The 12,673-nt window shown below is 39.7% G+C and overlaps 1 protein-coding gene across 1 annotated transcript; it reads left to right on the plus strand.

Annotated features, from left to right (window-relative positions):
• Positions 1 to 3,645: 3,645 nt before the first annotated feature.
• Positions 3,646 to 10,486, plus strand: LOC131247912 (transcription factor MYB4-like). The gene is made up of 3 exons (XM_058247868.1): positions 3,646 to 3,847; positions 4,705 to 4,834; positions 9,467 to 10,486. The coding sequence occupies exons 1-3, from the start codon at positions 3,709 to 3,711 to the stop codon at positions 9,987 to 9,989; spliced, it is 792 nt and encodes a 263-aa protein (XP_058103851.1). The 5' UTR covers positions 3,646 to 3,708; the 3' UTR covers positions 9,990 to 10,486.
• Positions 10,487 to 12,673: the final 2,187 nt, after the last annotated feature.

Here is a 12,673-nt window from a genome sequence, read left to right on the forward strand (position 1 = left end):
ACGCCTTCGCTAGAACTTCCTGCAATGGAAAGCTAGTTAAGGCCCACCTTGAAATCTACTCCATCCATCCATTTTGCCACCTTATTTCAGGACATGGGCCCCAAAATGAAGCAGATACAAAAACTCTACTGCACCACAAGATAGGAAAAAGTGGGGAGTAATGAAATGCCTATGTTGAAACCTTTCCAAGGTCTACCATGATATATAAAAATATTAGCCTGATCCAAAACTGTCATGGTCTTAGGAATGTTTTAATAGTGGACTTTAAATCCTTACTTTTTTCTATTGTGTGTCCACATGAGTTTTGGATCTGCCTAATTTTTGGACACATGTCCTAATATGAGGTCTCAATACGGATGGACATGGTGGATTTCTCACAAACATCATGGTGGGCTCCACCTATCATGCCTATAACTTCCTGGGAAAGGCTTTTGGAAGGGAATCAGATTGTGTACTGGGTAACTCAGTACGCTAAGGCATACTGAGTTGACGTGTCACAAGTTTATTGGCTCTAAGATATGTGGCTGCTTCCCTCCTCCAAACGCCAAAACAAACTCCGTTAGCTTCTCTTTCTCTCTATCTTCCGTGCAAAGAGAAAATGTAGAAGGCTCGTGACACGTCAACTCAGTACGCCTTAGCGTACTGAGTTACTTAGTACACAATCTGATTCCTGTTATGGGGAATTGGATTGTGAACTGAGTAACTCAGTACGCTAAGGCGTACTGAGTTGACGTGTCACAAGCTTATTAGCTCTAAGATGTGGGGCCGCTTCCCTCCTCCAAATGCCAAAACAAATGCCGTTAGCTTCTCTTTCTCTCTATCTTCCATGCAAAGAGGAAACGTAGAAGGATTTGCCGCTCCTCTATCTCTAGCGAAAATTGCGCACCGAGTTACTCAGTACGGTTTTATCGTGCAAAGTAAACTTAGTTGGCCCCACCTTGAATGTATGTGGTCTATCCACGCCGTCCATTAGTTTTTACAGCTAATTTAAGGCGTTCAGCTCAAAATTTAAGCATATCCAAAGATCAAGTGGATCATACTACAGTAAACAGTAGGAGTAATGATTTCCATCGTTGAAACCTTGGTAAGCCCTACAGTGATTTTTATTTGTCATCCAACCTATTCATGACATCATGAAGACATGGATGAAGGGAAAACAAAGATATAAGCTTGATCCAAAACTTCTGTGGCCCTAACAATTTTTCAATGGTAGACATTCAATTCACACTGTTTCTATGATGTGGCCCATTTGAACTTTATATATGATTCATTTTTGGGCTCAAGCATTAAAATTATATGGTAAAATAGATGAATGAAGTGGATAATATACATAGATCATGGTGAACGTCACAAAATTTAATCAGCACACTAAGTGTACTAAGTTACCCGGTATGCAATCCGCTTCCTCTACAGCAGGAAAAAATAAAAAATAAAAAATCGATGACCTCTGGCTCTCTCTCGTTGACCTCTCTGTCTCCTTTCAAGATTGACCTCCCTCTCTCTCAGATCTGCAACGACCTACTTCTCATCTTCTTCTTTTTTAATTGTGTCAAGAATTCAATGATAAAAATGAAGAATTGAGTTTCATGAATTTCATAGTTATGGAATCATTTTTGGTTTGATTCGTGAACAAATTGTGTAGGGGTTTTTGATAAAGCGTGATCAACTGTACTGTTGATAAGATAAGTGAGGCTCCTTACTGTACACGTGGCATGAATAACCAATCTAAACTGTGCAAATAGTGGGAAATGCTATTGACTTGTGGTGTACTCAAAATCTAGTTGATTGGACAATCCAGATCTCTGATTAGTAGACATGGGTATGTGGAATCATTTAATGTTGGGAAAAAGAAAAAAAAATCAACATTCTGTCAAGAATTCAGCGATAAAAATGAAGAATTGAGTTTTTAGTTTGATTCGTGAACAGATTGAAGTATTTTGGGGTTTTTGATAAAGCATGATCAAATGTGTTGTCAATAGCAGATAAGTGAGGCTCCTTATTATACACGTGGCATGAATAGCGAATCCAAACCGTTCAAATAGTGGGAAACACTTTTGATTTGTTTTGTACGCAAAATTGGGTTGATTGGATAATCCAGACCTCTGATTAGCAGACATGGGTTTGTGAAATCTTTTCCATTGACTACTTTCTTTTACACTTTTGCTATGCATTAGGTGTCTGTCAATCAACCAGTTAAGAACATAGTTTAAGTGTAGATTTTGGGTGATAATCCATCTATAGTGGGTCCCGCATTGGGGTGGCCGGGATTTGAACTACAAGTCAAGTTTATATGGGAGGGGAGCTACACCTGTATCCTCACTACAACTCAGTTGACTCTACTGTATCAAAAACTTTAGTTTAGATAAAGAAAAAGAATTGAGTATACTGAATTTCATATATATTTTTTTCTGCTGGGGAGAGAGGAGCGGTGATCCTTCTACGTTTCCTCCTTGCACGGAAGAGAGAGAGAGAGAGAGAAGCTAACGGCGTTTGTTTTGACATTTGGAGGAGGGATGCGGCCCCACATCTTAGAGCCAATAGGCTCGTGACACGTCAACTCAATACGCCTTAGCGTACTGAGTTACTGAGTACACAATCTGATTCCCCTATAACAAAGGGTAAGGTGTTAACGTGGCAAAGTTTTATTTCCCCACCATGATGTATGTGTTATATCCACACTGTCCATCCATTTTGTCATATTATTTTTGTCATGAGCTTTAAAAATGAGGTAGATCCAAAGCTCAAGTAGGCTGAACACCACCATAGAAATCAGTGGAGATTGAAAGCCTACAACTCTCAGACCATAGAAGTTTTGGATCAAGCTTGAATTTGTGTCTTCCCTTCATCTAGATCTGTATGACGTTATGAGCCGATTAGATGACAAATAAATATCATGATGGGCCCTAGTAATGTTTCAATTGTAGGTGTCATTGTCCCCTCAACTATATGTGGTGTGGTCCACTTGAGCTATAGGTGTGTATCATTTTATTAGCTCATCCCCTGAAACGATGAGGAGAAAATATAACACACACACACACACACACACATAGGCTCATAAAATTTGTCATGTCAAAGAAGCCTCCAGGCAATTACTCCAGTGAGCTTGACCTAAAGTAAAAGAAGAGTAGAGTTGTCATTAAAAATATTAATTCAAAATTACTTACCGCATTCAGTATAAGTTAAGTGAATATAAGAAAGTTTAAAATTCAACCCAAAATTTCTGTGAAAATTTAATTAAATTAAGCACTTAAATTTTTTGATTTACCAAACGATATCTATTTAGAAAAGTCACCGAAAAGAAGCCTTTTTTAAGTATTAATGCTATAATTAAGTTTTATCAAATTGGCCCTAAGTTTTTGTATTTTGATCAGTGTGGTAAGGACCTTATAAGTGGTTTGGCCGACATATAAACTGTCTGCTCTCTCTAGTAAACAAGTGCTTTACTGCCCATTGGGAGAGCGACACGTGTAATGATACATAAGCCTAGCCTTTCATTGAAGCTGAAGGGATGAGTTGAGCTTGAGCCAAGCAAACAAAAGCTTTCGCTTTGGAATCTTTTCTTATATATTCATGGGAAAAAAGAAAATGGCCAGGAAAATAGACACGCTATAAATACAGCGGTAGACGATGGAGTTTATCTCTTCTGATATACACAACCTCTTCTCTCTCTCTCTCCCGCACTCTCTCTCTCTCTCTCTCAAAGGAAAGATGGTGAAGAAGTCGGAGAGCAGCTGCTCAAGGAAGATAATGAATAAAGGAGCCTGGACGGCTGAAGAAGATCGAAAGCTCTCAGACTACGTGAAAATCCACGGTGATAAGAAATGGAAATCTCTCCCAGCAAAAGCAGGTTTGCGTGCATTCTCTCTCTCTCTCTCTCTCTCTCTCTCTCTCTCATTTAATTCCATTTCATGTCCATGCTCTCTTTTCTTCCTTTTCTTAAGAAATTAGCGAGCCGTTACGAGAGAGAGCTAGCATTAAAGAAACATTATATATATATAAAGAAGAAGAAGAAGAAGAAAAAAGAGACCATCGAATTTCCTTCTCATTTTATAATTTTTGCAACGTATATTTTGTTAAAATTCATTCAACAGATGGAAGACTGGTTCAAGGGCATTTTGGTCTTTTTATTAAACCACAGGTGACATGGTGCATCACCATAGTCAAACACGCATGTTAGGAATACACGTGCTTCTGTTTCAAATATCAAAACAAAATTCTTATTCTATTATTGCCCACACGCACATTATGCCCTGTGAGGAGCCGTACACATCCACATGTCTGATCAGATCGGAGCTTTACATTGAGTACACTGTTTAGATCTTCTCGCATAAAAATCAGGCCATTTCACATTTGAAATGAGCAGCCATATCAAAATTAATGAATGGCTAAGAAGGAGCTTTGCTAACTTACACGTGTGTGTAATAAGGCTGTCTACACACTACACATGCGCGCGAGAGAGAGGGGGTCCACTCAACCCATCCAAAAGGTTAGGCGCACGGCCAGGATCACCTTACACAAAAATCAGCCACACACTTGGTATGAAACACCTGTATATATATATATATATATATATATATATATATATATATATATAGAAAAAGAAGATGCATTAGTCTACATAAGAGAAAACATCCAACTGGTTGGACAGTAGGCTACCATGAATGTCTGTGTATATGAACATGTATTGAGTGTTCATTTGGGCAGGTCTGAACAGGTGTGGAAAGAGCTGCAGGCTTAGGTGGATGAATTATCTGAGACCCGGGATTAAAAGGGGGAACATTTCTGAAGAAGAAGAGGATTTGATTAGTCGTCTACACAACTTGATTGGCAACAGGTATTTATTTTTCTTTTATTCTTTTTTCTTGTTCTAGTCCTGTCATTAGCAGCAGCACTAGTAGCAATATTAGCACCATTAGTAGTAAATTGAAAAATACTTGGCCAATTTGGATCTTCCAAATTTTGGGCCGCTCCTCCGGATGGATCACAACTCAAGAATCACAAATGAAATAAAAACACAGGTACCAGTGGGTTCCTTCACTTCAGGGGTGGAAATTAACCCCTCCTTATAATGCCTATAATAACAAGTGGACGGTTACACCGGCCTTTGTTTTGTTTTGTTTTTGTTTTTGTTTTTTTATTTAAAACAAGGCTGCCTTTGCTGAGTATAGCAGGAATCAGGACGCCACTTGTTGTAACCGATCCTGTAACTCCAAGCTCTATTGGGCCCACCGTGGCATGTGTGTTATATCCATGCTGTCCATCAGTTTCACTGGATCATTTTAGAACAAGACTTTAGAAGCCAGGTAGATTCATTCCTCATGTAGGCCACACCAAGGGTCCCAAACCCACCATTAAAAACTTGTTGGGCTAATAACCTAACCTTGATTATCAAGATGATATTTGTGTACCTCGTGAAGATTTCAATGATATGTGTTTTCATCTCTCCCGTTTCCTGTAATGCAATTCAATTTTTTTAAAGTTATTTTTTATTTTACAAACATTCACACTATAATAATAAGATTTCATAACAATAGATAGTACTTTGAACCCATGACCTCTTGTTAAAACTCACTTTATTCTTAGGCCTGCTTTACAGATGGACGAAAGAGAAAAAACAAACATCGCAATGAGCTCTAGAGCTTGCGATTACAAGGGATTTCTGTAGCTCTAACCGACAGCAAGTGACACCCATAAATACAGACGACATGTGCCCGCACACAGAAAGAAAGAAAATTCAAGTGGTCCACACCATAAGAAGCCACGGAGATGAAAACGACATCAACTTTTATGAGGCTCACCATGATCTTTATAAGCCATCCAAGGTGTGTATAAGGTGAATCTCACCTGGATGGATGGAGGGAGGGAAACTCAAATATCAGAATATCCAGAACTTGTGCGTTCACAGTAAAGTTTCAACCGTCCACGTTTCATCTCCTTTCTTGTGGCGTGGTCCACTTAACTTTTAGATCTGTCATTTCCGGACGGAGATATAACACAAACATCAGGCCCAGGCAGCTCGGGCAAAGGAGGATTCCTGTAAACCCGAGCCACATGCGTGTCACGTCCGTATTTTCATGAAGACACCCTCGACGAACGCCGATTGCCTGCGAAATACTTTTAATAGGAACTTCCTCCACCGGAGGCTAGGTGGGCCCACCATGATGTTTTTCAGATCGTGTTAGTTAGTGGGCCAAAAAATGACGCAGATCCAAAACTAAAGTGAGAGAATGACAAAGGATTGATATTCCACCTTCGAAACATTCGTAGGGCATAAAAGTTTTACATCCGGGTTGTTCTTTTTTTCTTTTTTTCTTTTTTTTTTTTTTTTTATGAGTTTTTAGTTCATCCAAATAAGAATAACCTTATAAATGGTAAGATGGCATATAAACATCTGGTGGACAGGTGAATTTCCTGTCGTTTGGCACACTTGAGTTTTGGATTTGTATCATCTTTGTCTTTGAGGCCATGTCTTAATATGATCCGGAAAAAGGGATGGACGGGTGGATTTCTCACAAATATCATGGTGGGTCCCATTAGCTTTCCCTCGCACCACTGCTGCGAAAGGCTTTTGTAGTGAATCCGCGTCACCCTCGATAATGCCTTTTTCATACCGTACCATCTTCCCAGGCAACACGTCACTTGTGTAGGAGATCATTCCCACTGAAGAGCTGATGTAGAGCGGGTCGCGGACAGTTTCATGGCCAAGATGGATCAGAAAAGGCCCGGTCGATGACAAAAGTGATCCGAACCGTTGGAACTTAGATCAGGCGTATCTCGCAATCTGGAATGAGTTATATGACTTAAAATATATGATTTTGAGGTAGAATGAGCAACTTTAGCCAACCTACGCCGGGTTGCGCAACCCGAAATTATGAAAAACTCCTAGATCGACGGTCATTTCCCTGTTTTAATTTCATTTTTACTATAAATAGTAAATTTTAGTTTGATTATAACTCTTTATCCGTCGGGCTTTAAGAGTTGCGCCCAACGTGAAAAGAGTTTAGAATAATTAGAAGAACGGTTTGGTGAAGCCAAATAGGACACTTACTATTTTTGGCCGAAAACCTTTCACACTAGTAGACATTATGACCGTCTATAAATAGTAAGTTTACTAATTATAGTAAGTCGAGAATTCTAAAAGTTTTAGTTGTAGTTTGATTCTGATTTCTTTCCCATTGCTTGGTACTCCTATTTAAAAGGCCGTAAACTTGTTTTTATGGATTCATTAATAAATTTTGGATTTATTAGAATTTATTCCTATTTTCTGCTTTCTTTCCTTGTGGATTCGAGAAGTCTTTATGAGGAGTCCAAAGAAGTTCCGTGAATTCGGAATAGTTATCCTCTTGAGAAAGATGGTACTTGACCTCATGTCCTCCCCTGCGTCAAGCGCTGGGTAACACCAAGAATATTATGTCTACCAGAAAAATCAAGCCACTACAGTCATCAGGTGGGCCGCGAAATAGGAATCAAAGGACCACCAGTGTTTGGCTAATTAACATGCAGGATAGGCCCACAATATTAACAGATCTGGCTGATTTTCGTTGAGAGCTTATCTTTGTGGTGGGCCTATCGTTTACGTTGGAGCAGTTTACTTTACTGTAAAGGTGGCGTGCTGGTGGGACAGAACAATCAAGTCGTTCTCTTCTCTACAGACTCACTCTTTTGCCTTTTCTTCAGAGAATTGAATTGATTGGGTTGTAGTTTGTCATTTTCTTCCTTGTTTTATCGTCGGTCAAAAAAGCACTGCCGTCTGCCGGTTACAACAAACACAAAGATGGACGGTTGTAATCAATTCTATAATTTTTCACCTTGTCCTGTCACCCTTCTTCTGAAAACGCCGACGTTGAGGTCACTGCTAAAATAGACTACACCTACGATTTGTTTTTTTTCCATAATCGACTCAATCAAGGCAAATGTGCACCGTTCAATGGCACCTTGGACACAAATCCACACCATCCAACTCGTGGGCTCCATTTCGTTCAACCACCTGATAGCTCAGATGGTCCAATCAGTACGATCTAGGTCATTGGGACCTTATTAACAGGGCTTTGGATCAAGATGATATTTGCGCGGTCACTTCATCTAGGTCATTGGGACCGTATTAACGGGTTGGATGGAAAAGAAACATTCGGGTGGAATCTGTAATGTTTTTAACGGTGAGGATTCAATAACGAATGTTTCCTGTGGTGTGCTCCACCTAAGATTTGGGTCAGCTTCAGTTTTGGGATCAAGCCTTAAAATGAGCTGCCAAAATGGTTGGACGGTGTGGATTTAAGGAATATACATCACTGTGGGCCTCAAAGTCAGGGGTCCCAACCACCTCGGTGGATCCCCGCGCCTAGTTATTTAATACCATGAGTACGGCGCTTGATAGGCAGGCAGTCAGACATTCTTACACCTGCCACGCACTAACTCAAGGCAAACCGAAACCACTGTCGCTGGAATACGAATAAATCTTTGAGAGTCTGAAGGAGGGTTGATAGACTGGCGCCTAAAATTTATATACGAAGCCTACAAGTTATTCATTTTAAAAAGTATGAAAAAATAATTTATAATTAGGCTCACCTAATTGTCTGATTATTAGATTGGTGAAGATTTATTGATAGATTAAAAATGAAAATATCCAGTCGCCTTATGCCAACAAACAAAAGTACACCAATCAGTTGCTGGAATTGTTCAACTAATCTGATTTTAAAAAAAAATATATATTTTTACTATAGCTTAGTGGTAGTTGGTGTCATTATTTAATCTTACTTTCATTGGAGTATATATGCCACTTGACATATATGCCACCTCTATTATTTTTAGCTGCTTGCATATCAAGTGTCATATGCAGCCAGACCAATTTTTCTTTTTAACCCACACCCACCACATGGGCACTCCAACCATGATCTGAGTGTGTTAAAATGCACTGTGTACCACTGAGCCATGGGCTGGAACCCTAGATAACTACCCATCCAATAAACCTAGCCTTATGTTGGAAGTAGACCACTGAACCTAATATTACATTTTTAACCATCTAATAAATGCTCACCAATTCAATCATCTGATTATCAAATAAATGTGAACTTTGGTTCTTTATACCTCTAAATGGGACCCATAGTTCAGACGGTTTAGTTTAAATTAATTAGACACCACTTACACAATCTTAGAGCGTCTGAGCATCATTCATCACCCTCTCACAGAGCATCCAAAGGTAGGGTAGCTATTCAAACAGAAGCAAGAAAAGTTAGGATATGAGCATAATCCAAAAATCACACTGAAAAGATGATATAAGATGTCCAACTTGCCCCCGGAATTTGGACCACTAACTATTTTATTTTTAACCATTCATTTGATAACCATAGTTAAGATTGGTTGATCACTATCAGAGATATGCAAGAAATCAAATGTAAAATGTCTATCTTGCCTCCATGATTTTCCATAACGTTAATCATATCTAGCCTTTTATTTTTTTTAATCACAGATGGTCCTTGATCGCCGCAAGATTGCCGGGCCGAACCGACAATGAGATTAAAAACCACTGGAATACCCATTTGAGCAAAAAATCATTGACGATTACAGAACTCAACGACAAACTCAATCACAAGTACGAGAGCGGCTGCGATCCCTCGTCCGTATCCCCTAGCGTGGGGCCCACTTTCCCAGCGGATCCTGACACCAACGACGAATCCAAGGGCTTCGAGAGTGCAGAAACGAAATCTGAGACGTTGAGCAGCTTGCTCGAGATCGACTTCGACGTAGATGGTCTCTTCGACTTCGCGTCGGTGATCAATGTGCCGGAATCTGACCCACAAGGCACCAATGGATTCGAAATAGAAGGTCACGATCTGAGAGGTCAGGGAATTTTTCAGGATCTATTGAGCACAGAGCTGCAAGTATCCAACGGTGGATGCTCCGATCAGCAGATCGCCTGTGGCCAGCTGGATTTTGACACGCTGTCAAGACTGTTAGAGTACGAAGATGATGCGTTCTTCTCTTTTTCCTAAGGAAATAATCTTGATTAGGAGCTTTGCTAATCCTACACACGTGTACAAAGGCAGCTCGTCTAGCCGACGCACATGTGCCACAACGGCACGCTGGTACAGGATCCAATCCATTCATCAGTGGTCTACCATTGTGTAGATGCTCTGCTCGAAGAATCAAGACAGCAAACTCGTTAGGTGGGCCACATTTAACAAAACAAACTTAGGGCTGAAAAAAATTGAGTTATCTTACTTTCCAACTGTTTATAACATTGGCGACCACCTGATGAATGGATCAGATTTATTTTTGTCTAAGAACATCTATACGATCTCAACCACCAGACGTGCTGGCATGCAGGCGTGTATATGAGCTGATTTGTACACGCGTGTAGGTTAGTAAGGCTCCCTGATTAGCGTACTAAAGTTCGGAATTACCCTTTCTCCTGTACAATATTTAAACTGTGGATTGATTCTCTGAAAAGAGTTCGCTCTTTACAACGTAAAAGAGGATTGCTTTCTAATCATTCATCTGAAAAGGAGGAATTCTGTGATACTTGGTCCGAGAGAATACGCAAGTATTCTCAGGCATTCGGTACAAGTCGGGCCCACAGTTGCCGGTACCGTGGGGCCCACCTTGATGTATGTGCTGTACACCCACGCTTTCTATCACTTTTTTTTTTTTTTTTTAACCTCATTTGAGGGAATGGATACTACCACCGACGGTCCATGTCTAGGAACGGACAAGAGCGCTGAGGGGCAACCATATTGTAGGGGTTTTATCCACATTAATCACATCATTTTTGGGTAGCCGAAAATGAGGCAGCTAAGGCTCAAGTTGACAATACAATCAGTATTCAGTAACTTAGTTGAATACTTTTTGTGGCCACCGAAGTTGTGGATCAAACTCATATTTATTTATTCTTTTCATCCACGTCTTTTTGGTCTTATGAACGGGTTAGATTGCAATTAATCATTAGGGTGGGCCCTAGGAGGATTTCAACATCATGGGTGTCCTTAACAGCACTGCTTCTTGTGGTGTGGTCCATTTTAGCATTGGATGCACATCATTTTTAGGCATGTACTCTAAAATAATTTAATAAAATGGATGGACAGCGTTGATAAAACCCATATATCATGGTGGCAACTCAGATCCTTAGTCCATTACTAACTAGAGACAGGCAGGTGTAGTACCCAATTTCCATAAATGAAAGAAATCATGTCCCAAGTGGAACATGGTAGGGATTAAATGCCCACCATTGAAAACTTTCTTCGGAGCTGTAAAAGTTTTGCATCAAGCTGATATTTGTGTTTTCCCTTCTTCTCTATCTTTGTGACCTGACCAGAGGGTTAGAAGAGAAATAAACATTATCATGGGCCCCAGGAAGTTTTTAATGGTAGGCGTTTGATGACCGCGGTTTCCTGTGGTGTGGTCCACTTGACAGTTGTATCTGCTTCATTTTTGGATTATGCCCTAAAATGAGCTGGAAAAACTAATGAATGGTGTGGATATACACCACAAACATCAAGTTGGGCCCACAGTCTTCGAAATAGCCGGTAAGATGTTACCCAAGTAACACCTAATCCGCTCCTGCAGGTCTGTACAGTGATGCGATCTGCGGTGGATGGACATGACCCAAATATCTATCAGATTTGACGATCCTATCTATTACTATCTATTTGTTATCCACATATCTAAAGGGTGGGATTTTCAAATAAGGAGATGTACTGGGGCCATGGGCCATCCAATGTGAAGCCCAAAATATCAATGGTTTGGATTAATGAACCAGATATCACACTCGTTCAAAGTCCAAACTAAAAACCCTGTCTTTATTGCCCCAGAAAATACATACCATTTATTCATTTCTTAATCATTTCATTGCGATTAGTTTGATTACGTGGGTCCCACGTATTATTTCATGGAATATGGAATACGAATATGAACTCCCGTCTTGGCCAGTCCAATCATTAAGTCGGTAACCACACTATAAAAGAGATTGATGTAGAGAGGGTCACGAATAGTTATATGGCTAAGAAGGATAAGAAAAGGCACGTTGATGACAGAAGTGATTTGGACGATCATACCTTAAATCAAGTGTATCTCGTAATCTCAAATGAGTTACTGGATGTAAAATATATGATTTTAGGGTAGAACAAGCTACTTTAGGCAACCAACCCCGATATGCCGAGTTATGCAAGTTGAATTTGCGAAATACTCCCGGATTAACGATTATTCTTTTATTTTAATTCTATTTTTACTATAAATAGTCAGTTTTAGTTTGATTATAACTCTTTATCCGTTGAGCTTTAGGAGTTGCGCCTAACGCGAAAAGAGCTTAGAAAAATTAAGAGAACAGCTTGGTGAAGCCAAATAGGAAACTTACTATTTTTGGCCGAAAACCTTGCGCACTAGTAGACATCACGACCATCTATAAATAATAAGTTTATTATTTATAGTAAGTCGCGAATTCTAGAAGTATTACTTGTAGTTTGATTCTGATTTTTTTTCCATTGCTTGGTGGGTTGTGAACTCGTTTTTATTCATTCATCAATCAATTTCGAATTTTATAGAATTTATTTTCTATTTTACTTACTTTCTATCTCGTGGATTCGAAAAGTCTCTGTAAGGAGTCTAAAGAAGTTCTGTGGATTCGGAACAGTTATTCCCTTGAGGAAGACGGTGCTCAACCTCACGTCCTCCTGTGCATCAA

Source organism: Magnolia sinica, chromosome 6, assembly GCF_029962835.1.
Source record: "Magnolia sinica isolate HGM2019 chromosome 6, MsV1, whole genome shotgun sequence".
Lineage (NCBI taxonomy): Eukaryota > Viridiplantae > Streptophyta > Magnoliopsida > Magnoliales > Magnoliaceae > Magnolia > Magnolia sinica.